Consider the following 27789-nt stretch of genomic DNA (forward strand, 5'->3'; position numbering starts at 1 on the left):
GGTCGGGCCTGTCCAGAACAAGTCACTTGTTCCCATCAGTGGTCTGAGCACTGGCCCTGCTAACCCAGGGTTGTGAGTTCAACCCTTGAGGCCATTTAGGGAACTGAGGCAGAGCTGTCAGGGTTGGTGCTTGGTCCTGCGGAGAGGGCAGGGGACTGGACTCCATGACCTCCCCAGTTCCCTTCCAGCTCTATGAGATGTGCATATTCTGGAGCTAGCTGGGACTCGGAGACTCCCCGCTCATCTCTACAGCCGCGCCCCTGGTATTCCCTGGTGCAGAGCTCACCAGACGCTCCCTGCGGACACCTCCGGCGACAGCCGCCACCTCTTCGCTCCCCCTTGGGACACCGTGAGGTGGGCACTCCAGGGACAACACGCCCACGGGGGCAGGGCCCGGGGGGCAGAGACTCCCCAGGGCCTGGCTTCAGGTGCCAGCCAGGGAATCCGGCCTCCTGCCCTCCCCCGTGGTGCAGCCAGCTCTCCCCACGCACCCCGGGGTGCGGCTCCTCCAGACCCCAGCAGGGCTCCTCCCCCAGTGCAGGACTCCCACCCCCCCGGTGCCCAGCGCCCCCTGCCCGCCCAGGTGCGCAGTTCCTCCCCCAGGTGCGCGGCTCCCCCCCCCGCCCGAAAGCGAAAGCGGCCGGGAGGCGGAAGCGCTGCGGGCTGCGCAGGGACCCGGCGGCCGAGCTCAGGTCGCGGCGGAGCGGCATGGCCGGGACGGGGCTGGTCAGTTTCCTCCGAAACAGCGTGCGGCGCCGCGCGGCCCGGAGAGGTGAGTTCGGGGGAGCGGGACCCCCGATCCTGCCAGCCCCGGCGGCTGCCCCGGGCCCCGGCCGGACCCCCTGCCCCATAGCGCACCCGCCTGCCCCATCGCGCCCCCCCGCGGCTCCGCCTGCCCCATAGCGCATCCGCCTGCCCCATCGCGCCCCCCCGCGGCTCCGCCTGCCCCATCGCGCACCCGCCTGCCCCATCGCGCCCCCCCGCGGCTCCGCCTGCCCCATAGCGCACCCGCACCCCCGGCTGTCCCTTAGCGTCCCCCGCGGCTCCGCCTGCCCCATAGCGCACCCGCCTGTCCCATCGCGCCCCCCCGGCTCTGCCTGCCCCATAGCGCCCCCCCTCCCCTCCTGCCCCAGTGAATCCCCGGCTCCCTGCCTCATCCTCCCCCCGGACTCCTGGCTGGGCACGCAGCAGCTCTGGACTGAGGCTCCGGGGCTTTCCCGTGGCAGCTGCAGCGGCAGCCCGGGATTCCCACGGCCCAGGGGCTGCGCTGCCCCGACCCCCGCGGAGATCGGGGGACAGGATCGGGCCCAGTCACGCTGCAAACGTCCCCTCTGAATCGCCCCTGCCCCTCCCCCGGCCCCGCAGGGTTTGTTGGGGGTGCGGCAACCTCACTCCGGCTGCGGGAAGGGACAGCCCAGGTGCAGGGCGAGGGACACACCGGCCTCGCCCCTGCTGGCTTTGTGCCCTTGCAATGCTGCCAGCAGGGTGCCCCCCTGCCAAACCCCAGCACTGCCACTAGCCCCATTGTCCGGGGGGAAACCGAGGCACGCAGCAATACCGGCTGAACTGGACTGCACCTGACCCTCCCATGCAGGGTTCCCCGGAAGCTGAGCCCTTGGGCACCCCCCTCCCCACCCAGGGCAGGGGGAGATTCAGGTGCTGCCCCCGACTAGCAGAGCACCCACAGCCGGCAGCTTGGGTGTCTCTTGGTGGAGCACGTCCGCACACGCCTGCGTGCGCAGAACAAAATGTTTTCTGCCCCTGGATGGGCAAAAGCAGTGGGAACCCTGGTCCCCAGTCCCAGCTCTAACTCCTGGCCTGGGCCCATCAGCCCTAAAGTCAGGTCAGAATTGCAGGGCTGGGAAAACCTTCTGACCAGTCTTGGACAGCTGGGATTTGCTCTTCCTGGTTGCCTGCTTCTTGCAAGATGGACAGTGGTCTCTAGACCGGGCCAGACTGCTCATGGGGGCGCAGTTAGAACCCTGCCTACCTTGGGCTTGGCAATGCCAGAACTGAAATGCCCTGATGGATAGGAGTGGCGGTAAAGCTGAGGACTGCCTCACAGCTCGGCCTGGGCCTGGGCTATGGGACAGGCGGGGGTGTGGGGCTGCTATGGGGCAGGAAGAGCCGGAGGAGCACTATGGGACAGGCGGGGGTGCGGGGAGCGCTGTGGGGCAGGTAGAGCCGGGGGGATGCTATGATGCAGGTGGGGGTGTGGGGGGCGCTATGGGGCAGGCAGAGCTGGGGGGGCACTATGGGACAGGCGGGGAGCGCTGTAGGGCAGGTGGGGGTGCAGGGAGTGCTATGGGGCAGGTAGAGCCCAGGGGGGTGCTATGATGCAGGTGGGGGTGTGGGGGGCGCTATGGGGCAGGCAGAGCTGGGGGGGCACTATGGGACAGGCGGGGAGCGCTGTAGGGCAGGCAGAGCCGGGGGCGCTATAGGACAGGTGGGGGTGCAGGGAGCGCTATGGGGCAGGTAGAGCCCAGGGGGGTGCTATGATGCAGGTGGGGGTGTGGGGGGGTGCTATGGGACAGGCGGGGGTGTGGGGGGTGCTATGGGACAGGGAGGAATGGAGCCAAGGGGCTTCCCCACCTGGAAGCTGCATGGCCATTGCTTCTGGGGTCCGCGGGCACAGGAGCTGTAAGTCTCTCTGCTCTCCTGGGGCGGGCTGGCTTTGTTTTTGATACTTATCAAACACTTGCCATGCTTCAGAAAACCCATTTCCTCTGCGCTGAGGCTGGTGGGTTTCTGGCGGCGTGTTGCAAACAGCCTGAAGAACTGCTCTGCTGCAGCACAGAAGCGGCCAGAGCCATGGAACGTGTTATGCAAATAGTGAAGCACTGAAGTAATTCTGTGCTTGAGGGTCTGACGTGATCACAGCCGCGCTGAACTGGGGTGAACCGTGGCACCGGCCCCCGTTCTGGGCTCACGTAGGCAAGCTGGAAAGCATGGTGTCCCGTCCCCAACATCCGCACAGCCCCTGCCCTGGCAGGGCCACGAGGAGGCTGCGGGGGAATGCGTGCGGGGCTGAGCTGTGCAGACATTGCATTGAACTTCACTCACCCCAGCCAGAATCCAGCGCTGTGAAGTCAGGAAAGGGTCGGTGTCGTCTGGGCCTCTGAGGCATCGCCCTCTTGCAGTTTTCCTCAAGCCAAGCTCAGAAGGCCTTAGCTGAGTGTCTGAAGGCTGGGCCAGGCAAAGCACGAGAGGACAACTAGCCAGCATTGGCTCCTGGCCAGGGCTTGGTGGGAAACTCTGGGAACAGGGGGCAGCCATGTCGTTGGCGTGCAGAGGATACAGAAGACCAGACCCTGCAGTTAGCTGCGGCCAGCTGCCCCGCGGGGGATGCCCCTCCACGAGGGAGCTCAGCCTTTGGATCTTGGCGAGTACCTGCCATAGCCCCCATCCTCTGGCATGAACATCCTCCTCCACTCCCAGGGCTCTAGGTTAGGCCTGATGCCTTCCATAAGTACTCTGAGGACGAGCCAGCTCCACCCTGCACCCAGCTAATCTGATCTCTTCCAGTAAAGCTCGTGCAGCATTCATTGCCCAGCAGGTGCCTCCCTGTGGCTCCTCTCCAGAGGCAGAGCAGCAGCCCCTGACTGCCCTTGCGTCCTGTGGTAAAGCCGCTCCCCAGCTGTGCCATGCACGCCCACAGAAGGGCGGGCAGGCCTGGCGGACGGCACAGAGTGCAGGTGCTGCTGCGTCTCTCCGGCCAGCTGCCTCAGGCAAACAGGTTGGGTGTTTGAACTGCCGGCTCCGTGCTGGGGCGTTTCTTGGCACCACTGTCAGACCCATGGGTGTGATTGCACCTCTGGCGTGCCAGCTGCCCTAGTGCGGGGCCTTGTCCTCTGCGTGAGCGTCCCCCTGCACTGAGTCCATGCGGGGAGCCTGGGTGCTAAACCTCACAGCAGGTGATGTCAAAGGGATGGCTTCCCGGGAACTTGGAAACGGCCTTTCCCTCTCTCCTTAGCAGGGGCCCCCCTGCCTCCAGCACAGCTGGCAGGAGACCCTTTAGCGTGGTAGGAGCAGGGCTGCAACCTGATGGGCCCTGTGCTGAGGATAAGGCCCAGCTGCCTGTCCCAGCACCTTTCATTGGCTGCAGAGGTGGGAAAAGTACCCCATAAGTTACGTGGGTAAAAGTGCAGCTGTGGTCATGTCTAGACACTTGAGTGCGATCAAGGTGTGATGTGCCCACACATGTGTTCGCTTTTACTCAAGTAGTTTTTGAGGGGAACCGGTGACTTGTACTTGAGTACATTATCCCCCCCCCCCCAGTAGCCATACTTGTACTCAAGTAACTTTTGGGGTACTTTTTCCACCTCTGACTGGCTGGAACTGCAGAAGGAAAGGGCTGAGGCCTATGATGCACCAAGAAGCCCCCCTACCTTCAGCCCCCGATTTGCTCTGTCATTGCTACGTTTGCTGGAGAATGTCAACACAGGGGTCAAAGGGGCTGTTTCCAATGGGCACACACAGTGCTGGGCAAAAGCAACTGGGGAATAAAGGCAGCCAAACAGCTGAGCATTGGGAGGAGCCCAGGAAGCAAATGACTCAAGGCTGAACCGGAGTCAGGCTCACAAGGAACGGGAGTAGGAGGGAGGGGAGGGAGACACTTATTTCAAAGGTGACTTGCCATCCCTGTGCCCTAGCCCTGTCTGTGCCTGGGGCAAGCGGGCCTGTGCTAATGGGGTTTTGGACCAGGCCCCAGTGTGCCACTGACAACATCAGATCAAAGTGCTTGCCAAGGAGCCCCTGCGCCCTTCTGCAGGGAGCATGGTCAGTGCGAGGGCTGGAGGAGAAGCCTGAAGCCGGCCTACAAGGGCGCTGCTCTTCTGGGCCCCTCTGGCTAGAGCAGAAAAAGGTGGTTGTCATTGTCCTGTTAGACACACCCCCAGTTCAGATAGCCCAGCCTCAGTGCTTGAGCAGAAGGGGAGAGCTGAGGCCAGCCTGGGAGCCTAGGCCTTGGGCACTGGGCAGAGGAGAAAGGACTCCAGGCTGCCCCACCCAGCCTTCCTAGCCTCCCTGTCCTCCTCCCAGAGCCAGTCAGAGAGGGACAGAACCTCCAGGAGATCAGAAGAGTCCACCTCTACATCCTCTGGTCCTGGGCCAGAGCCGGGGGCGGGGGGAACATAAGAACATAGAACATAAGAATGGCCATACTGGGTCAGACCAAAGGTCCATCAAGCCCAGCATCCCATCTGCCGACGGTGGCCAATGCCAGGTGCCCCAGAGAAGGAGAACAGAAGACAAGTGATTTATCTCCTGCCATCCATCTCCTGCCCTTGTTATGAAGGCTAGGGCACCATACTTTATCCCTGGCTAATAGCCATTTATGGACCTGACCTGCAAAAATTTATCAAGCTCTTTTTTAAACCCTAAGAGAGTCCTGGCCTTCACAGCCTCCTCGGGCAAGGAGTTCCACAGGTTGACTGTGCGCTGTGTGAAGAAAAATTTCCTTTTATTAGTTTTGAACCTACTACCCATCAATTTCATTTGGTGTCCCCTAGTTCTTGTATTATGGGAAAAGGTAAATAATTTTTCTATATTCACTTTCTCCACACCATTCATGATTTTATATACCTCTATCATATCGCCCCTCAATCGCCTCTTTTCCAAACTGAAAAGTCCCAGTCTCTCTAGCCTCTCCCCATATGGGACCCTTTCCAAGCCCCTAATCATCTTAGTCGCCCTTTTCTGAACCTTTTCTAATGCCAATATATCTTTTTTGAGGTGAGGAGACCACATCTGCACGCAGTACTCGAGATGTGGGCGTACCATAGTTTTATATAGGGGAAGTATGATATCTTTTGTCTTATTATCGATCCCTTTTTTAATAATTCCTAACATCCTATTTGCCTTACTAACTGCCGCTGCACACTGCGTGGATGTCTTCAGAGAACTATCCACTATAACTCCAAGATCCCTTTCCTGATCTGTCGTAGCTAAATTTGACCCCATCATGTAGTACGTGTAATTTGGGTTATTTTTTCCAACATGCATTACCTTACACTTACCCACATTAAATTTCATTTGCCATTTTGGCAAATGAACACCACATTTCTGGACTGAGGGCCTCATATGTGCAGTCCACAGTTGCCTTGAAGCAGCTTTGCCCACACTGAGCTGTGACGTTTGCTTACCAGAAGGCGGCAGCTCCCACAGATTGTGCAAGGCAGAGGGGCCCCTTTGCCACCGGCGGGCTGTGAAAGGGGCAGTCGTGAGGCTCAGGCATCCCTGCTCCCAGGCTCCCACCAGCCCAACTCTGCCGGCCTCGGTTTGGCTGAGAGCTGGCAGCCCCAGCCTAGCCGAGTGCGCAGCTGCATGAGACCTGGGAGCCCTGGCAGAGCTGTTAGCCAAGACCCCTGGCCGGTTAGTTACCAAGGGTCCTAGCTGCATGGTACTTTCGCAGCTCACCCAGCCGCCCCCTCACCCCTGAAGGCAGCCTCAGAGCGTTGCAGGCAAAGGGGGGGTGTTCCAAGCACGGGCGGCCAAGCTCCAGCCAGAGGGGCTATGGCAGCGTCACACTCGTTAACGTTTGCTGCAGTAATTGCACCTACCAGTGTCCCCAGATCGTAGTCGCGAGCGTAAGACTAGATGACAGTCACAAAACGTTACTGCAATGGGGCCAACTCACCACCACAGCACCTCCTGCTGGAGGATGAGGTAATCAGCTCACCCAGTCTAGCTCTGTGCCTCCCTCTGATGGTGTGTTCGCCCCACAGTCACCTCTGGACCCATGTCACTACCTGGATGGCGGCAACCTCTCTAGTGGTCCCTGGCGCCCTTCTGGGGCTGGGAGGGGGGGGTCAGCACTCGTGCTTCAACTCAGGCACCCACCACTGCGGCCCACGGCAGCCTTTGTCTGGCCCCTCACCTCAGGGGCAGGCTACAAGTTAGTAGGGCCACCTTGGTGCGTGGTTAGGCGCCGTACAGGAGGGAAGGGGAGGGACTCAGGCCTGCCCACTAGTGAATCCCAGCCCAGGGACGCTCTGGCAGCCGCCTCCTCTTGTCCTCCTCTTTTGTCCCCTTTCCTGCCTTGTTCCCTGGGCCACTTCCCCTGTGACTGCCCCTTGCTCTAACTCCCCTTAGCCTGCCCAGCCCTGCTCTACTGCAGTGCTCACTCTGTCTGGAAGCTACCCCTGCCCCTTCCCTGGCTAGGACATAAATCAGCCAGCTTTGCTGCAGCAGCTCCTTATACACTCTCCTGCGCCAGAAAACTGCCCTGTGATTGGCTCCTTCCAGAAGCCCTTCAGTCATTGGCTGGGGGAGCTGTGCATGCTCCCTCCCGCCTTAGCCTCTCTCTTTTTTCCAGTAGTGGGCCCTTGGACAACCAGCCTTACAATCAGCTCGGTGGAGAGTAGGTCAAGTTGCTTTTAACCAGGTTGCCAGGAGGTGCAAAAGCACCAGACAGACGCTAAATTAGTCCAACCAAAAAGCCACCTTGGTAGGGCTCAAGGACCGTGTCAAAATCAGGCCTGGCAGAAAGAGACAACGGGGAACCAGAAAGGAATGAACCGAAATGTGCGTGTGTGGTGACTATTAGGCCTGATTGGTGGACAGGACAATGAGGATGGTGGGGGAGGGTTATTGTAACCATCCTTGCCTTTGTGGTCTTTGAAGACAGAGACTTTGTGGGGAGCTGGGAGGCGAAGCAGGGCAGATGGTGCCTTGGTTAAGGCACGACCCAGCTCCCACTGCAGCTGGGGGCAGTGGTTGGGGCAGGTTGGATCTGGCTGTCATTGAACAATGTCTCCTGGGCAGTGAATGAGGCAGGGTCCACAGAGGGGATACTGTGTGGCCGGGCCGTGGAAGGTGGGATCTCGTGCCGCTGGTACAAGCCGGGATAGCACTGCCATCTCCTGGCTCTTGAATGTCTCACTTTGCCAGCTCTGGGGCTGTCTTGCAGGCTGTAATCTTGGGCATGTTGGGGAGACCTGGCCGTGCCCCCCCCCCGTCCCTTTGCCAGCCCAGGAGCAGTTGCACCTCCTGGAGGCTCCCTAATGCTTTTCCCTCCATGGCCCCACTAGAAGAGCTGTAGGGTCACTGGGCCATGACAGCAAGGTGCAGCAGCCTGGCGCATGGGCTGGAACGAGCCTGTCCACGACTGCAGTAAATCTGCCCCTCTGTTTCATGCCCTGGTTCTCAGCCCCCCGGAAGTGCATGTGCTCCGTGTGCTTTGCCGACCCTGCATGCGCCCCTGCCCCACTCCAATACCCCTCGACTAGAGCCGCTCACCCCCTGCGCCGGGGCTGGGGCACTCGAGTGGCCCAAGCCACTGGATAGTGGAGGTGGGATGGAGCCATTCCAGGAGGTGGGGGTACATAGCAGTGGAAGGACAGCTGCTTTCTGTGCGCACAGAGGCTTTCCGGGGTGAAGGGGCCTGACTCTGCCCTATATAAAGTGCTAAACGCTGGGCTTGCTTATCTCGGCTGGGATCCCACTGGCTGTTCCAGGCTTGCTATTGTGCATGAGGGAGAATGGAGGAACCAGCATTCATGCAATGTTCAGGCACGGAGATCCCACGCTCCAGACAATGGCCTCTGGATTCCTCGGGGAGCGGGGAGCAGGGAGGGGGGTTACCCTGTGTCTTTGTGGCTTTAGAATACTGCCCTGGCTGCTGGAGGGAGGCTCTGACCCACGGGTGATGGGGGGCCCTGCCCTGGCCCGGTCACCCTGCTCTGTACGTACGCCTTCTGGGAGTTAAACATGCAGCGACTGAGAGACTGCGGGGCCAGGTTACATGGTGCGAATGATTGATGTGACCTTAAGGAATAGCCCACATGGCTCAATAGTGCAATTCTTTTCAAGTCCCGGCTGCTTGGAAGCTGAGAGCGATTTTCAAGATTTCCCTTTTGCCTGGGCAGATTTGTAAAAGCCCTTCTCCTTCTCCCCAGGGGGCAAAATCGCTCATTTTGCAGTGGCAGCCCTTATCTGCTCCTTTCCAGTTGGATAACTCGAGGGTTTCTCTTGAACTCCTGTCACCCGCACAGCGGGGAATTCAACTCCAAAGCTAATGCACCAGCCAAACAATCATGGAGGAGGCCAAGTGCATCCTCAAAAACAACAAGAAGTCCTGTGGCACCTTATAGACTAACAGGTATTTTGGAGCATAAGCTTTCGCGGGTCTTTGCCCACGAAAGCGTATGCTCCAAAATATCTGTTAGCCTGTAAGGTGCCACAGGACTTCCTGTTGTTTTCGGAGGTACAGATGAACTCGGCTACCTCTCTGATACAAGTGCATCCTGAGATGAATACACGATAGGAGTTGGTGGATGTTGTGTTAGGGTTTAATGGGTACGAAGGGGCCTGGGGACGCTTATTCTGAATTGGATCAATCCACTTTGGAAGTGGCTTACGCTACTTTTGAATAAAACTCGTCTGTTCCAGACAAAGAGCAGCTGCCCAGGGAGTTCAACAGGAATAACTACTCTATTTTAAATTCGCATCCTGCCTTAATCCAAGTGACCATCCTATTGTAGCCAAGCCCCCAGTCTGTGCATCCTTGTTCAGGTGCCTCCCTTCTCTGTTTCTGGGGCAGGTCCAGGTGCATTACCCTCTGCTTTCTGAGCCACACTTCAATCTGGCTAGCAACAGCCATCCGGCAGGGGCATTTGGCAGGCTTAGAAATGTGCTTGTGCATGTCCCATTGGGCTGGAATGAAGCCCCGTTGGCTGCCACGTCCCATGCTCTGTCGGTTTTTGGTTACAGATGGAAACCGGGATGCACCCCCGGCAGAAAAGAAAAACGAGCCTGCAGCGAGGCTGGGAGAGCGGAACCCCTTTTGCTACTCACCTGGACAGTTCTTCTTCGAGTACCTCGTCGTGGTTTCACTCAAGAAGACGTCGGGGGGTGATTATGAACCCAAGATAGCGTATCAGTTCCCAAAGGTAAGGCGCTCTGCCCTGGCTCCAGAACGGGCACATGCTGAGTAGCAATCACCTCCCAATCACCAGGGCTGTGGGCAGCCTGGCTATACCTTACAACAGCCCTGAGGCCACCTGAGGTTAGTCGAGGGGGTGGTGACGATGACTGACTCCCAATGGACCTGGCATATGAGCTGTGCTATGACCAGCATGTCTCAGCCAGCCCCAAACTCTTGTCTTCTGTCCATACACCCACCCCAACCCTCCTAGCAGAATTGGTCCTGGGGCGGGGGGAGGGGGCAGCGAGCTTCAGTGCATGAAATTGCAGGGGCTTGTACCGCCGTCCTCCCGACCCACCGAGCCCAACTGCAGAGGCCAGACTCGCTCCCAGGGGGGTGGCCTGGGCTGGATCCTCTTTCACTGCGATTTTACATCCAGTCTCATTTTTGTTTCAGCGGGAAAACCTATTACGGGGCCAGAAGGAGGAGGAAGAGCGTCTGCTCCAAGCCATTCCCCTCTTCTGCTTCCCCGACGGCAACCACTGGGCCCCGCTCACCAAGTACACCAGGTACCTGATCAACGGGGCTCAGGGGCCAGCACAGCTGGCAGGGGCCTATGGGCAGGAAGTCGGAGAGGGACCAACCATCTTCTAACCAGGAGGTCACGGGAATGCCCTGGGCTGGGAGACTTCCTCTGCCCGGCTTCTGCAAAATCAACCACCGGCTGAGGTTTCACTGGGTCTTAACACTGGCTGTTGTCTGGCAAGTGCTTCACCACCTGAAAGTGCTTGTTGCCTGTGCTGAGTGTCTCTGCTCTGGGTCTTGGGTGGTTTGATGATTTGTTCCTCAGGACTTGTGCGCTGTGGTAACAGTAATGCCCAGCTCCTCGCAGGAGGGCTCAGAGCACTGCATAAAAAAGGCCAGTGTCCATATTGTCACCAAGCAGATCTAGAGAAGTTTTTATTCCCCTCTACTCGGCACTGGGGAGGCCACATCTGGAGCATTGCACCCAGTTCTGGCCCCCCCAGTATAGAAAGGATGTGGACGCATTGGAGTGGGTTCAGTGGAGGGCAATGAAAATTATTAGGGGCTGGAGCACATGACCTCTGAGGAGAGGCTGAGGGATTTGGGCTTATTTAGTTTGCAGAAGAGAAGACTGAGGGGTGATTTAATAGCAGCCTTCAACTTCCTGAAGGGGAGCTCTAAACAGGATGGAGAGAGGCTGTTCTCAGTGGTGTCAGATGGCAGAACAAGGAGCAATAGTCTGAAGTTAGAGAGGGGGAGGAGTAAGTTGGATATTAGGAAAACCTATTTCCCCAGAAGTGTGGTGAGGCACTGGAATGTGTTACCGAGAGGGGATGTGGAATCTCCATCCCTAGAAGTCTCAGCTTTACAAAGGTCCTGGCTGGGATGACTTAGTGGGGGTTGATCCTGCTTTGGGCAGAGGGCTGGACTAGATGACCTCCTGAGGTCCCTCCCAGCCCTAGGGTTCTATGATTATGTGATTCTCTGACCCTTACCGATGGGGAACTGACGCTGGAGTAGGGCCATCACTTGTCCCAGGTCCCCAGCAGAACTGGCAGGTGAGAACCAGCTCTCCTGATTCCCCACCTGGTGCTGTGCCTGCCAGCTCCTAATACCCCGATGCACCAGTCGTAGGCCAGGCTGCATTGTACGAGGAGCTGGACCGAGCCTGCCCCAAGGGCCAACAGTCTCTGCCAACGGCAGGGGCAGTCAGGGGCAGGGTAGGCTGTGGGGAAGTGCTGTTTTAAGCAACGCTGGTGACTATGGATCGTGTTTAGCCATCCTTTCCCAACCCCTGGCTTCTGCTTGCCCCTCTGCTCAAGGGCTGCAGGCCCAGCACTGGCAGCCCTCACTCCTTAGCAGGGCAGTGAAATCACATCTCCTCTTGTCTTTCAGTGAAACCTTCTCCTTCGTCCTGACCAACGTTGATGGCAGCAGGAAGATTGGCTACTGCCGGCGGCTGCTGGTGGGTATCCCTTGCTTCCCGTCATCTGTTCTCGGTCAGCCCCAGTGGGGCTGCAGCGCATCTCTGGGCCCTGGGCTGCACTTGCGTAGTGTGAATTGAGCAGAGCTGGGCGTGCCCCAGGGAGCAGAGATGTGCTGCCATGCTGCAGTCAGCTCTTGGGGAAAGCGCTCGTGCCCAGCCCAGCTGCAGCTGCAGGCAGGGCCTGATGCCAAACATGTAACTGACAGGGGGCGGGAGGGGGTGTGCCGAAGGGTAACTGGCCAAAGGAGCAGGAGAAACATGCAGGGAGGCAGGAGAAAGTGTGAGGTCATGGCAGCACTCTGATGTCTGCATCAAGTCTGGTGAAATTTGTGCCTGGATCATTATCCCACGTGTCTCCCTTAGAGAGGCAGGATGGACGGGCCCAGGACTGGTGAGCTGCCTTGGAGGCTTGGCTGGCTCCGAGGCAGGCCGACGAGAGCCGGATCATTACCTCTCGGGGGCTGGTTTGAACCCAGCCCAGGTGGGCTGTGGTGGAAAACTGTTAGCAGGGCCTCCCAGCTGTGTCCTGGTGTTGGTCGCCAGCATTCAAAGCCCTGTGCTCTCCAAGGCCAAGTGCAGCACTGTGTTGAGGTCACTGGATTCTTCAGCCGCTGGCTGACATTTGTTGACAGACTCACTTCAGCTTGAGTTAGCCGGAGGGTTTGAAGCGGAGCGGCAGTCCATGCAGTGGCGCCTGCATCACTCGTCTGTCTTGGGCACTGGCCCCTGCGCCCCAGTTGCACAAGACAGCAGGCGTTGCATGGACAAGCCCTAACCGCGGTGCGGAAGGTGTTGGCCAAGCAAGGGGGTCGCTTAAGCTTTGTGGGGTTTAGCAAGAGGTGTCTGAGCAGCAGGGAAGTAACCAGCAGCTTCGGTGTCTAAGGCGTCAGCCTGGGCCGCTCGGTTTGTGCAGCGGTGTGTCTGCCTCGGGAAGGGCCGTGGTGTGGGGTTCTATAAACTGAAAGAATTCGACCCATGCGTCCCCTCCTGGGGATGTGAAGATCCCAGGCAAAGTACCTCAGCCCAGCATGGTGCCTTCCCGGAAATGGACTGTAAAAAGCACCACCGGTTTACTACACAGTGACCCCGACCTCCGCCCCAGGGCAGACAGTGCTGTGCTGGGGGCAGGAGTGTCGCCGGCCGATAGCTACTGCCTCTCGCAGCTTGCCCACGTGGCTACTTAGTGCTGCAGCCAGGGGGACCTCTGTCAGCTGGAAACGCTGGGAAACGGGCTTTGCCTGGTGAAAGGTTTGGCCAGGGCAGCACAGGAACTGCGGGGCCGGGACGTGAGGGGGATGGGAGCGGGACGCTGACCTGTGGCTCAGCCACAGACCCTGCCTCAATGTCTCCTGCCTGCAGTTATCCTCCCGTGGCCCTGTCTGTCCCAGGCTGTCATATGCAGCTACCCCTCCATTCAGTTCCTCGTGCGCCTTCCTACCACGCCCGCTGGGCAATCGTGGGGGGCAGGGGGGCACTCCAAGAATCGAGTACGTGGCCCAGGGACGCACTATAGTAGTGGAGGCGGTGAGGGGGTCTGAGAGGGAGGCTGGGTGGCGGAGAGGCCTGTGGGATGTGGGGCGGGGGCAGGGTCCGGGTGCAGGAGAGGATTCTGATCTGGGGGAGGAGTGTAGGAGGGGATGGTGACCTGGGACAAAGCACCGGGGTGCAGTTCCCAGCCAGCAGCCCAGGGAGGTCCCCCGGGCTGGTTTGCAGCCAACGGGAGCTGAAAGATTGTGGTGGGGAGTGAGGCAGCATGCAAAGCCGCCTTCCCCCCACCCCACCTCACCCCACCCCAGGGGCTCACAGCACTCGGAGAAGTGCATGGGTAGTGCGTGGGGGCAGGGCAGGCAGGGAGCCTGGTGGAGGCTCCCGCTGGACCGTGACTGGATCTGGCTGTTTGGCCCCTGCTCTGTTCCCTGGTCTCTACTGTCCCCTGCATCCTCAGGGATTCCTCTAGTCTCGTCAGGCTGCAGGGCCTTTTCTGGATTGCTGTGGACCAGCAGAAGCACTCGGCTCCTTCCCTTCGCCTCAGAGCCCGCGTGCCTGCGTCTGCTTCTGGGGTGGGACATCTCCCACAGCTGAGTCTGGAGCTGAGCAGCGCTGGTACCAGCCCCCCCTCCCTCCTGGCTCTTTCAGCTTGTTCTCCAAGTTCTCTGATTGGCATTTTGTTCAGTAGCCGGGGAGGGCCAGCTGGGCTGTACGGTGCGGGGGGATTAGTAACCAGGGGTCTAGGATGCAGGCAAGGCAAGACCCTTGACATCTGAATTTGCGTTCCTCAAGGAGCGCATGGTTCCCACCCACCCCCAGTAGCTGCCCCCATAGTGAGGGGATAGGCCCAGGGCTGGCTGGGTGTGCCTCACAGCAGACAGGAAGCTGGGGGCAAAGTTAAGCCTTTGCACGGTGCTCTTCTTTCAGCCTGGTGGCCGGGGCGCTCGCCTCCCAGAGGTCTTCTGTATCATCAGCTGCCTGGGCTGCTTTGGGCTGTTCTCCAAGGTAGGCACGCCAGTTCTCCCGTGCGTCCATGGCCGGCCCAGGTCTCCTCAGCCGCTCCTGCTGCCAGCTGATCTGCAGCTCAGCCCAGGGAGAGACCCCGCCAAGGGGAGCCAGCGGCCATGCTGGGGCGCCACAGCCCACCTGTCCAACTGCTGCACGGCGAGGAAGCAGCTGAGCAGCACTGCCCATCCTCAGACATGTGGGCCCGAGTCCACGAACCTGGCCCAGCTGCTGCTGTGCCCCAGATCAGGGCGGGTGGGCCAGGAATTCGTGTCTTGCTGCGCCTGACGGCTCTCTTCTTCCTGTAGATCCTCGACGAAGTGGAGAAGCGGCGGCAGATCTCCATGGCCGTCATTTACCCCTTCATGCAGGGCCTCCGCGAATCCCCCTTCCCAGCCCCGGGGAAAACGGTCACCATCAAAAGCTTCATCCCCGATTCCGGAACTGAGGTTTGTGCCAGCTCAGCAACCTCGGCTCAGGCGCTGCTAATGCTCCAGCAGGGCCTGTCTGACCTGCTCAGGAGCTAGTCTGGAGGAGGCAATGCTGGCTCTGCAGGTCTGTCCCCGTCTGTCAGCCAGCAGGAGTTTTGTCGGCTTTGCTCAGCACAGTCTCTGCTAACGCGCTTCGTCTCTCTGGTGCTTTGCTGGGCGGTAACTACCTGGGATCACAGGTCTGGGCACACAAAGGAAGAGCGAGGACAGGTTAGAATGAACGCATCCTTGGACCAAGCTGGCCACTTGGTGCCAGCCGAGAACGATGCCCTGTGTCCCTTGGGCCCAGTTTCTAGAGCCCACCTCGAACAGCTGGCTCTGCTCACTGCTGGGGCGGGGGGAACGGAGCTGGGCGCTATTGGGCGAGCAGGGGAGAGGAGCGAAGCAGAGCAGCGAGGCCGGGCAGACCTGGAGGAGGAGAGGACGGCTCTACAGCGGAGGAAATGGGTGCATGCCCTGGGCTTACCAGAGAGTCATTCGGCAACAAGAGAGCAGCCCTGCAGACAAGGGTGAGGCAGCAGTCAGCTGTGCAAAGGGACCATGTGTAAGCAACAGTCATCACAGCCAGAGGTGAACCTGCCAGCATAGGAGTTTGGTGTCAGTTCAAAGGACATCCAGCTGATTCTGGGGATCCAGAGTGACTCTGAATTAAGGGTGGTATCAGCAGTGTGTGCTAGGCCCCAGGAAGCAGGCCCCTGGGATTATACAGCTCTGCCCCTGGGAGCCTGCATTGTTTCCGCCCCACCCATACAGCCCGTGCAGAATGTGCGTCCAGATTTTCACCCTGCTCAAAACCCTACACTGAGCGCCCCTCTGCTGAGTGGGGCAGCCAGGTTAGTGGTCAGTGGAGGTTGGCGGACAGCCTGAGTTTTCCAGACAACTCGCAGAGGCCTGGCACGTCCCCCGCAGCACTTGCTCAGAGGTGGGGAGGCATTACATGTGGGCTGGGCCAATGCTTCCTCCAGCAGTCGCTGGTGCTCGGCGCCATGGAAGCAATTAGCTGGCAGCTGCCACAAAAACAGCAGTGGAAAAATTTACAGCATGGCCTTTTCAGGGGTAGCGTTTACACCTCCTTTTGCCAGCTGGGAGCCAATCACACCTCTCCTGTAGCTAATGTCTCATGCTGAGGGCAGAGCTCTTCTTAGCTGGCTCTGGCTTTGTACTAGAAAGTTGTGCCCCTGGAGCTAGCAGATTTGAGCTCTCTACACACCGGCGGGGGGCTCAGTTTCCACCTTGCTGGTGTCTGTGGTTAGCTCTGTTCTATGCCGGTGACTTTGCTTTAGCAGTTTGCACTCATATAATTCAACCCTGTCAGTACAAGCCCAGGAACAACCAGGCCTTTACGGTTTGTCTGCGCTAGGCTGCAGGTTGCACTGAGGTGGTGCTGCTGATGTGGGTGCAGACTGACGTGCTCGGGCATGGCTCCTCCCAGTGCATTGTCTGTGCACAGCTGGAGCCCAGACAATGCATTCAGGGGTTTCAGGAGAGGTTTGCCTCTGCAGTGCACTGCTGCAGCAGTTGTGATTGAACGACGAATTGTAGGGGGGGCCTTTTGCACTGTGGGTGTAATTGACAGCAGGGCCTGGCTCGGTGCAGTTCCTTCTCTGCCAACTTCCTGGGTTATGAAACCGCAGCTCGAAGGTTAAGATGATGTAAATATTTGGCCTGTTGCTTCATGCTAAATGCTGGCAGAACCGCAGAGAGGGGAGCAGTGGCAGTGTGGCTGCTTATCCTGCGCTGTCAGCGGCGAAGGGAGCTGCTGCTAGGGAAGGCAAGCGTGGGCGCTCCCTAGGCATGGGGGAGGTCTGTCCTGTTGGGAGGTTGTGCTGAAGGCCTGAGTCAGTCATCCAGGGCTGGAGAGAGAGCTGATTTCACCTGACTGGCAGAGGCATGGAATACGTGACACCAGTTAGCTGTAAGAGCTCACTTTGGGGCACGTGAATGGGATGAAGTCTGACCGGACTAACAGGAAAAGAGGTTGAGAAAGTGAGGAGTGGCTGGAAACAGGCATTCCAAAGAGGCTGGAGAGAGGCTGTTCTCTGTAGTGACAGACAGCAGAACAAGGAGCAATGGTCTGAAGTTACAGAAGGAGAGGTGTAGGTTGGGTATTAGGAAAAACTACTTCACCAGGAGGGAGGTGAAGCACTGGAATCCATTACTGAGAGGGGTGGTGGAATCTCCATCCCTAGAGGCTTTTAAGTCCCAGCTTAAAACTGGGATGCATCTGGAACTGGGATGCAAACTTTCAGCCAGGAGGGTTATTGTAACGTCATCCCTTGGGGGCCTGAGGGCGTGCCTCACTCCAGCTCCCTCATGTTCCTGGCCCCGAGCAGGGATGGCTGGGGGGATTCTCTGGCTGTGTCACGCAGGAGCTGGGCTGGATCGTCAGAACAGTTTGTCCAGGCCAGGTGGCTTTCTCTCTCGCTTGTGCCTGCTGTATTTTCTCCTCCATGTTTTCATGGGCATTTCATGCTGGTGAAAGGGAGAAGGTGAAGGTATCAACCCAGCAGAACCACACAATCCCGGTCACCCCTCCATGGACCCCACCCCTTTTCCTCTGGCATCCTCAGACTTCCTCCCGGTCTCCCTGTTGTCAAATACTGACACAAATGACCCTCCCACCATTTCCCACTCTGCTCCTATAAATGCTTCTGCCCATTTTCCATTCCCCAGCAAGCCACTGCCCTCAGACCCCTTTGGAAACCCACCCGGCCCGGAGAGGTCCTGGGGATGAGCTGTGAATTCATGGCAATGGCAAAGCAGCTTGGAAACACAGGGCTGATCCCCTCTAGGAAGCTGTGTTGGTTCTAGTCTATGGCATAGCTGGAAGGTCACAGCTTGTCACTTATGACCAGGCTACCCCCGGCAGGGTGCAGGGCCTGGGGCAACCGCACCCCTCTGCCCCAGGCCCTGCCCCCACCCTGCCTCTTCCCACTGGGAAGCTGGGAGCTACCAAAACATAACCCTCTGGAACGGTAGTATTGCAAAGATGCTGTTCAGCCCCCTACACCCGCCTGCCCCTTTGTCCAGCACATGGGAGGGGGCAGGGCCCAGCCAAGCCTGTCTGACGCCTTTGCTGTAGCTTTTGACAGCACTAGTGACTAGCTCCCTCCTGTCCCGTCCTTCCCAACAGCTCCTCGAGTTCACGCGACCCCTGGACTCCCGGCTGGAGCACGTGGAGTTTCAGGCCCTGCTGCAGCTGCTCAGCCCAGAGAAGATCCTTTGTCTGTTTGCCTCCGCGGTTCTGGAGCGACGGATCATCTTCCTGGCGGAGGAGCTCAGGTGAGGGCTGACAGAGAGCGCAGCTGCCCAGCCCCAGGACGCAGTCTGCAGGTGCCTCAGGCCCACTCCGTGGTCAGAAGGGGGCAGGTGTATGTGTCGGATGATGTGTCCACCAGCTGGGCGATGAGGGATGAGCCACTTTTTGTGCCTCACCTAGCTGAGGAGATAAAACCAGAATAAATGAATCCCGGGTGTGGGGAGGACACTGGGAGCAGACCCCAGGGCGCCTGAGCAAGTGAAGGCACATTGACCCCAGACAGTACCTACACCATGGACGTCTGACTTAGTGGACAGAACACTGGGCTGGGACCTGAGTTCAAATCCTCATTCTGCCACCGGCCTGCTGCATGGCCTTGGACAAGTCACTTGCTCTCACGTGCCTCAGTTTCCCCACCTGAAAAAAGGGGGCGTTGACTCTGCTGAGCGCTTTCAGATCTGCGGATGAGCAGTGCTAGATGGGCGCTAGATGGTATTGTGATGCAGTAACAAGACAGCTGAAGTCTGATCCCAACTGAGCTCCAAGAGTTAATCCCCACTAAACTGACAAGCCCAGGAGGCAGGTAGCCAAGAGCATCCGGCTCTCTCGCTAACCTCAGCGGAGCCGGAAGGTTATGCTGGTTCCTTATTAGCCAGCCACTTGACTCAAATTGCTCCTCTGCCTCTTGGATTTCCTCATTCTGAGCCATCAGCAGGAAGGGCAGCTCTGGCGGGATCCCAGCCACCTTCTCTCACTCACTGCCCTGCCAAGGAGCCTCTTCATAAAATTAGCAAATAATCACTGGGCCTGGTGAGGATTCAGCCTGCAGAGCACTGACAGGAGGAGCAAAGCGGGAGGCTTGTGCACTCCTTTGCCCCACTGTATTGCCATAGTGCTGGCCCCACAACGTCCCCTTCCATCACATGCCCCAACTCCGACCCCGGCCGCCTCTGTCTCACACCCTGAAGGAGAGCGCCAAGCGTTGCTCAGGGGATTTGGTTCTGTTCCCACTTTCACCACTGGTTTGCTGGGTGACGGCTGATGAGTCACAGCCCCACCCCGTGCCTCAGTTTCCCCATTTGCATCAGCTTGAAAAAGAGACCTCGAAGGGGGATAGGAGAGAGGCTGACACCATCATGACTGGGGTTGAGAAAGTGACTGTGGGAGTGGTGTTCACTCCTTCACGTAACACAAAAACTAGGGGTCGCCCAATGAAACCCACAGGCAGTCGCTTTTAAAAACAGCAAAAGGAAGTGCCTCTCTTCACACTGCACACAGCCCATTGTGGAACTCCTCGCCGGAGGCTCTTGTGAAGGCCAAGACTCAAACAGAGGTCAAAAAAGAACTAGATCGATTCAGGCAGTTTAGGCCCATCAATGGCTGTTAGGCAGGATGGGCAGGGATAGCACCTTGCCAGCTGGGGGAGGGATCATTCGATGATTCCCTGTTCTGTGCGTTCTCTCTGGGCCGCTGGCGTTGGCTGCTGTTGGCCTCTCCGCCCCTTGGGGTGGCCCTGGCAGGTGTTTATGCTGAGGGGTAGAGAAAGGTTAGTTGTGTAGGGTGAACGGCAGTCTAGCTTGTGGGGGTCCCCTGCGGAAGACAGGGGATTTCCTCCTCTTGCTATGGGAGGTTAATATGAAACTCAAGTCATTGCTTTTGTACCAAAAAGGCAAACCTGGGAGCACTGTTGATAGTTGTCCCCTGCCACGGAGAGCATGATGTGGCACACACCTGTGAGGCTTTGGCCCCAAAACCTGGGAGATTGGCTTCCAAGACGACTTACAAAATAGAAGGGAGAGGGGCTCTTCTGGTCTGTGAGCCCTCAGAGACATGTTTTCAAACTTTTCTCCGCAACCACAGAGCTAAAAATGTACTTTTATTTAAAGAGAGACGTGGGTCTGGTGTAATCACCTGACTCCTGGAGCTGGAGATTTAAGAACACCAAATGTTGATTTGTCATGGAATCCTGAGAGCTGGCAACACTCTGCCATGTGACAAGGGGAAGGGAGGCATCTCCACACCCAGCACAATGGGGGTGAAGTTAAATTTGGGGCGCTCGATCTATTTACTTTAACCAAAAGTGGGTGATGCGGTTATCTGCTCAGTTCATCAAGGGAAACAAAACTTTGATGTGGAGCTCTTCAATCTAAGAGACGAAGGTCTGATGAGATCTAAGGGCTGGCAAATTGGAGCTAAACAAGCTAAACAAGCTCAGATTAGGAATAAACTCCAGATTTTTTTTATAGGACTAGAAATCTGGGAAGAGGTTTACCAAGAGCTGGGTTGGATTCTCCACCACTGGCTAATTTTAAATGCGGGCAGGGGACAGATGCTCTTCTGGGAGACCTGCTCTCATTTGAATAGGGATATGTTTGGGGCCAGTCTCTGGCCTGTGCTAAGCAGGAAGTCAGACCCAGTGATCATAATGGGCCCCTCTGGTTTAATCACCTGTGAAACAAACACTGACTATTTGGGAGCCTTTGTCTCCTTGGATGTCACTGAGCTCCTTTGTCACATGCTGGCAGCCACCCACCAGCGGCCGTTCGCAACCGGAACCCTTCTCTATTTGGCAGCGTCCTGTCCCAGTGCATTCATGCTGTGGCGGCCCTGCTCTACCCCTTCTCCTGGGCGCACACCTACATCCCTGTGGTTCCAGAGTGCCTCATCGATACCGTCTGCTGCCCCACACCCTTCATGGTCGGAGTCCAGATGCGCTGCCTAGAGCAGGTTCTAGATCAGCCAATGGAGGAGGTACCATGCTGTGCAGTCTGAGGGGGCTCTGCCAGCTTGTGCCCCTTGCTGGTTCTACCCCAATTTTATCTCCATCCCTGCCTGGGGCAGGGAAAGGCCCAGGAGACAAGAGCTGACTCCAGCCTGCTCTTAGGGTAACACCCCAGCTGTTCTCTCAGCCCAGATCCCCTGGTCAAAGGGGGCCTGCCATGCCCTTGGCTTATGCTGTGGCACCATTGCCCTGCCTGAGTGTCTCAGCCCATGGCAGGCGAGTGCACATCTTGGAAAGCTAATGTAGACCCTGGCAGAGATTCCAGGCCAGTTTGCTCCCGGCCCTTCCACTGGGAGCATTGTGAATGGGGCACCTGTGGAGCTGTGGCCCTCACTTCACAGGGGTGTGCGCTGCGCCTCCTGAACTCATTTCCTGGGGGCCTCCCCAGAGACACGGGGCAGGAGCCACACTCACACAGGGCTGATCTAGACGTGGAAGGTTCCAACCCTTCTGTCCGTGCCCCTGGTTTGTTCAGTTCCCCAGGCTGGGCGCTGCTGCCCCTCATTCACCAGACAGGAGGTAGGGAGGTGAGGGAACCTTTCCCAGGGCCGTGACCTAGAACTACTCATCATCGGGTGCAGCTCAGAGCTTTCTAAAGGGATGTGGGGAACCGGAGACTGATCTTGGATACATGCTCTTCAATCCCTGCCGCTCAGAGTGGCCTTGCCGTGCAGTCTGTCTAATACAGGGTCCTCTCTGTTATTTTTAGGTGCTGCTGGTTGACTTGTGCCAAGGGAAGTTCTTGAAATCGGTAGGTGCCCCGGTGTGCTGCAGACAGTATCCTGTGCTGTCACTAGAGGTGGAGGCTTGAGATATTCTGGTTCATTGCTCGGGAGCCTCACACGGAGTGTTTTCACCAGTATTGCTGAGCTGCTGCAGGCTCCTTACTCCTGGCTTTTTGGTACCTGTCACTCATGCCTTCCCACCTGTCCCTTGTTCTTTCCACGCTGCATGCACAGGAGCTGGGCTTCTTGCCTGAGCCGGCAGAGCCCACCGTAAGGTTAGTCGTTCCTGGTTGTAAACCCCAAGCGATGCCTGCAGGCGCAGAGCGATGGGAGTTCAGTGCAAGCTAATTTCTCAGGCTGTGGCATCCCTCTCTCACTAGGGATGGTGGAGCAGCCGCTGCGTCAGAGCCTGAGGTATCAATGAACCCTGCAGAAGGTCCCTCCCTGACTTCCTTTGGGATAAAAATTGATAGGCAGTGGTTTCTAGCCATAGCTGATGAGTACCGCCAAGACTGGCAATGCCAACCGCATGGCTGCATGAAAGACAAGGTTGTGGGATCTGGAAGGATGGCGTGTGTGATCCAGGGTCCTTTGACCTTGAAGGCGTGCTTCGAAAGTAGTCCCCAAGCTTGAATCCTCTCTCACACTTCTCAACATCACGCTTCTCAAAGTCATTCCCCGTAACACCACGGTTCTCAGGCCTCCTGGCTTGCATGAGCTGCTGTGCTAACATCGGTCCCTTCTCTTTCAGGTGGACGACGAAGGAGACATCTTACCAGCCAAGCTACAGAGCGAGATGCTGACTTCTTTAAGGACGCACAACAGCAACAACAACATGCTGAGTAGGCAGAGTTCTTTCTTTGGGGAGCGCGCAGTAGGGAGCCCCACAAAATGACTGCTGGTGTCCCAGGCTAAACAGCCATCCTGGAGAGTTGATTTCCAATGCTGCCTTTTCAGTTCGCCTCTCGAGGGCTGTGTGCGCTTTGGACCCACATGCCTGCAGAGAGCAAGCTGCTAATCTGGAGAGAATAGCTAAGGGATCTAAGCAGCATGGTCCATAGTCCCTCTGCAGGGACACCTCAGCCCTTCCCACCTCAGAAGTAGAACGAGACTGAGGTTTGTGCAGCTTATGCAGGGTGGGGCAAGCCCTCAGCTGGCGTAAATTGTCATCATTTCATGGGCCGCTCTACATCAACTTCAGTGGAGCTGTGACATCTTCCCACAGCTCAGGATCAGCCCTGGTGTGTCCTCACTACAACACTTAAAAGACTAGCTCTGAACTGCCATGGATCCCAAGGCATGTCCGGGGTCTCCTTTTGTTGTCCTTACCCAACCCTTTGCTTCCCCAATTCCCTTCTGCCCCACTGTGTGCCTCAGGATCAGACCAGTTGACTTCTTTGAGAAAGATAAATCCTTTCTGTTGGTAGCCCCACAGAGCCAGCACACTGCTCGGAGAGGCAGCTGAATTCGAGTCTGACTAGTGCATCCTCAGCAGAAATTACTGAGCATCTTTCTAAGGATTTGTCACAGAGCAGTTATTTTGAAATAACTTTGCTAGCATCTACACTACGCTGGCTTATTTCAAAATAGGTAAACCTCATCCGACGAGGAATAATGCCTATTTCAAACTAGTTATTTTGAAGTAGGGGCTGTGTAGACAGTGAATAGAGGCTATTTCAAAATAAGCCACAGCGCATCCAATGACTCTACTTCAAAATAGGCTCTATCGTGTGTAGATGCTGTATTTTGAAATAGCTGTGGGCTATTTCGAAATGTATTTGTGTGTAGCAGCATTATTTCAAAATAAGCTGTTCTGGAAATCTGTCTTCTGGAACAGCTTATTTCAAAATACGCTGCTGTGTAGACAGACCCTAAATTCCACAACCATTTGGGATTGGGAAGAACAGTCAGAGCAGAGAAATAATCCATCACGAGAGAGGGATGCAAAAAAATCCAGAAGGCTCTTGATATTCACCTTGACGAAACAGAGAGCTAGTGACTCGGAATGTCCCTCAGCGAAATGTGGATCAGGGGACGGGGATGCGGGGAGAGGAGAGCTGAGTATAGATTATATGCACTAAGGATGCAGATGGAGTTCTCCATCCAGAATAGTCTGTGACTAGCAATACCATATGCTAGTGGCTGTTACAACTCTTTAATACTGTAACACCAAGACACTGGATTTTAATGTCTGAAGGGGACAGCAGTTTGCTTCTGACAAGATGACAGCCTGTGACTTAGGTCAGCGTGCTATAGGCCCATCCATCTAGCATCTCTGCAGACTGGTTTGTGTCACATTTTAAGGTAGCGGATGCAACTCCTTGCATGCCTACGCAGTGCTCTGAGTTCCTTGGAAGTGGTGTGTTTATAAGCAGTCAAAGTGTGGTGGTCAGCAGTAATTATCCACCAAACTGGGCAACTGCATATCAGATATGGGGGAGCAGTGGCTCAGTTTATACCCTGTGGGACCTTCTAGCGTTTCTCCTATGCTGTGGCCAGGTTGGAGAGTCACACAAGTTAGCACAATTCAGATGTTTCAGCTGCATTTGAATTGAAAAGCAGAGGGGATTGAGCATTGGTCCAGACTGTGGCCCAGCAAAGAGACAAGAGGTAGGACTGCATAATGGTCAGAGTACTAGCTTTGGATTTGGGAGACCTGGATTCAAGTCCCAGCCCCACCACAGACTATGGGTGATTCTTAGGTGTGCCATTTAGGCCCCAACGCTTAAAGGAAGTTAGAAGTGTAAATACATTTGAGGATCTGTTCCTCCTCCGTACAACAGGCATGATAGCTCTGCCCTGCCTCACATTGCAATTGTGAGCCTGAGTTAATGGCCAAAGTGAACATCTTCTATTCCCTTTACAGCATCCGAGCAAGTGAACGCCCACGTCTCTGACTGCTTCATGCAGTTTTTCGTCAAAACTGTCGGCCACTATTCATCACACCTCAAGTGGAATAAGAGCGGCCAAGGCTCCTTTCAGGAGAAGGCCTTCTGCAAAGCTATCACTTCCAGGTCCTGGCGCAAGTTTGTGAAAAGATTTGTGAGGACTCAGATGTTTTCCCTCTTTATCCAGGAAGCAGAAAAGAGCAGGATAACCCAAGAAGGTAAAGGGCCCCCTCTTCTCCCCCTTCCCTGTTCTCTGTTCCCCCTTGGTGTTCAGAAAGCAAGACTGCATTTGCTCAAGGAACATGTCATCCCCAGTACCTTTGGATCTACGTTAGTTGAATAGCTGAAGGAGCTGCAGGAGTGGGCAATGGGCTCGCTGTTGTACCAGCCTTAAAAAAAAAAGAGAAGAGATACACTGTGAGCTTTAATAAGGTGTGCTGGGAGGATTCCCACTCTGTCTCCAGACATGTTAACAAACTGATCTTGGGAGCCCTCACTGTGTAGGTAGAGTGGCCACTACAGATCACACCTAACTGCCTCAACCCACTTGTAGGACAATTAAAAATGTGAACTTACCAGACACATCCTTCCAGTCATCAGGTTCCAGCAGCGATACATCCTGGGAGAAGGGGATTGGCTCCAAAGTTTCAAAGAAATGGTTCTGGTTATCAGTGAGATCAGCTACTTCACTGCACGTCTCTGCCCTCTGGGGGTGCCGAAGGGCTGGGCAAAGTTCAAAGCCTGCATGTCTGGGCTGGAGACGAGAGAGATGCAAATGCTCTACAGTTCCCCAGCACTAGGCATATGGCCCAGATCCACAAAGGAATTTAGACTGCTGATTTCCATTCTTCTAAACACCTTGGAAATAGACCAAAAGGACTTAGTCTTTGCACCATATAAATCAATGGGAGTTTTACTCATTGTCTTATTGAGTGCCTGCCTTTGAATGAAGGAAATGTGACATTTCCAGGTCAAACCATCTCTAAGGACATGTCTGAAAAGCATTAAAAATGCCTCATTTTTACTTTGAGATTTACATCGCTTCTCCCAACTGGCTCCATGTTTGGCCAAAACATTCTCCTTTGGTCACAAATCCCACAATGAATTCTCAGGGTATTTTCCCACCCTGCAGAATGCAACGGTTGTGTGTGTGTGCAAATGCGTACATGCGCAAGCCTTGCAGTCTTAACCAGAGCAAGGCTGGTTATCCTCTGAGTTGCCGTTTGGGACCCTCCAGGGTGTCTTATGGCCTCAAGCATCTCCTGCACTTTGCCTGCCCAGTGGAGCAACGGGGGACATGGATAAGAAATACAAACATTAATAACTCTAAACAGGGAAGAATTTGTGAGTTAAAAGCTTACAAACAAACTCACTGTGGTTCAGACCCAGCTTCTTGTGGGCTGGGGGGAGGGGTTGGGTTTTGGTCAGTCTCTGTCAGGGTAAACGGATGGTGTCTTTGTCCAACTCCAGTACCGTTTATTCTCTGATATTTCTGATGCTGCACTGCTGGTTCAGCTCCACTGCATCACTGCTCACGGTGCAAGTAGATTTGGATCCGGTACTGCTTTTCTGGTGCCCTCCAATGCAGATGGACAAGAACCATCAGATTTTATTCCCATTAGGGAGGTTCCACCAATCCCTCTATCCTTACCTTCTCCAGCATCTAAGTACCATGGTGATTTGGGTACTAAAAAAATGCCTATGGAGAATATGAGCATATCTCTACCTTCCTTGGTCCATCCTCAGGTTCTCTGCTTTGATTGCTGTTTCCTGTGGGGTTTGTTGGGTGGCTTCTGCACCCTACCATATAGCACATTGTTATAAAACAGAAATCAGCCAATGACCTCAGTTGTTGATGAAACCCCAGTACGGAGTATGACTGAGCCAGCTTTTGTTTTCCCCTAGGGTATTTCCAGCAGAAAGTAGCTGAATATCAAGAACAAAAGAAACAAAGAAGAAATACTTGAATTGCTGTTCGGAAAGCAATATTCTGTCCAGACTGGATCAGCATCTCACTCAAAGGCAGAGACCTGCGTTTGTCTGGCTCTGAGCATCTCTGGACCTTTGCCTCTCCTCGTGTGCTTGATGAGATGCCTGGTCAGCACAAGATGCCAGTTCCTGCCCAGTCTCAGGACACGAGTGCCCTAGAAGCCTCTCTTACACACAGCTAGCAAGCATGGCTGTGACTTTTGTTCCCAGGCCCACTGGCACCACAGTTCAAGCCGCTGTTCTTAGCCTAAAATGGCAGCATCTGGCGCTGTCATGAGTTCCTACTAGAGGACAATCATGGACCATCAATAGAAATAGAGTGATTCAAGATGGGATTATCTGGTTGCTGTACAATGACAAAATACTGTAGAATCATTTTGGAGATAATGTATTAGTAAGAAATATTTTTAATTATTAAAAAAAACTAAAATTTTCTAGCTGAGAGACATTCCATCCACTGTGTATTCCTGAAGGGCTTCCATCAAAAAGGGAGTCTCCTGTTCCTTTTTATAGCCAACGGTGTCATTGTTCCTGACTTGCACGAGCTAAAAGCAACAGAGATGAGACTTCCTGAAAGTCCCCTGCTGGATGAGGCACTGATGAGAACAGTAAGCCCAAAATAAACAGCATGAAGGAGTGCAGGCTGGGATTTTGTGTGGAGTTGCTTGTTTGCACTAACTCAATTTTGAGAGACTGCGGGGGATGTATGTCATAGCGGGGAAAATATGGGAACATGCAGATCAGAGAAGGGAGATAGCAGTGTTAAAATTCAGTGGTGTCTGCAGTTCCGGAATGCTGTACCTTTCTTTCCTGTTTTGGTTACTGAATTGTAAAACTTTTCAGTTCATCTTTGAGATCATGCCAGACTGCCTCTTTGCTTTCTTTAGCCCATTCTTGCAGGGGGCATAGTACCAGAACCCAGGTTCTCACTGCCTGCAGTTTTGATTGTCCCACAGGTGGGAAAATATCTGGATAAAGCCAGACACCTCACTCCTGCAATTGCTGGGATGGTTGCACAGATAGGAGAGCTTGCTGCACTCTTTGAAAAACCTGTATGGCTTCTGAGAGTTTACTCAGGGATATCTCAAACAGATGCTACCTTTAGACTCCAGAGATTTTCCTGATAGGTGTGTTGTATGTTACCAAAGCTGCTATTTGCATTTGTTGTTTGCAGTGCCGAGGAGTCTCACTCACAGAACACGATCCAATTGTGGTAGGTGTGCACACTATTTATTAGGTGTAGCCCAGTAGTTTATAGAAGTCTCAGTCCCGGACGCTATTATGCT

The 27789-nt window shown here is 55.7% G+C and overlaps 1 protein-coding gene across 1 annotated transcript; it reads left to right on the forward strand.

Moving 5' to 3' along the window:
• Window positions 1-561: 561 nt before the first annotated feature.
• DENND2D (DENN domain containing 2D) lies at window positions 562-27270 on the forward strand. Its single transcript, XM_074977687.1, has 12 exons — window positions 562-772; window positions 9712-9890; window positions 10322-10434; window positions 11786-11855; window positions 14292-14369; window positions 14678-14818; window positions 17994-18142; window positions 20693-20870; window positions 21611-21652; window positions 22378-22468; window positions 24493-24732; window positions 26420-27270. The coding sequence occupies exons 1-12, from the start codon at window positions 709-711 to the stop codon at window positions 26479-26481; spliced, it is 1407 nt and encodes a 468-aa protein (XP_074833788.1). The 5' UTR covers window positions 562-708; the 3' UTR covers window positions 26482-27270.
• Window positions 27271-27789: the final 519 nt, after the last annotated feature.

This window comes from Carettochelys insculpta, chromosome 26, assembly GCF_033958435.1.
Source record: "Carettochelys insculpta isolate YL-2023 chromosome 26, ASM3395843v1, whole genome shotgun sequence".
In the NCBI taxonomy this organism is placed as follows: Eukaryota; Metazoa; Chordata; order Testudines; family Carettochelyidae; genus Carettochelys; species Carettochelys insculpta.

Excerpts from the sequence above, each read along its gene's own strand:
- DENND2D (XM_074977687.1), top strand. The coding sequence starts at position 709 with ATGGCCGGGACGGGGCTGGTCAGTTTCCTCCGAAACAGCGTGCGGCGC. Across the intron at positions 9,891-10,321 it reads TAGCGTATCAGTTCCCAAAG|CGGGAAAACCTATTACGGGG; the intron begins GTAAGGCGCTCT and ends TTTTTGTTTCAG. Across the intron at positions 20,871-21,610 it reads TAGATCAGCCAATGGAGGAG|GTGCTGCTGGTTGACTTGTG; the intron begins GTACCATGCTGT and ends TGTTATTTTTAG.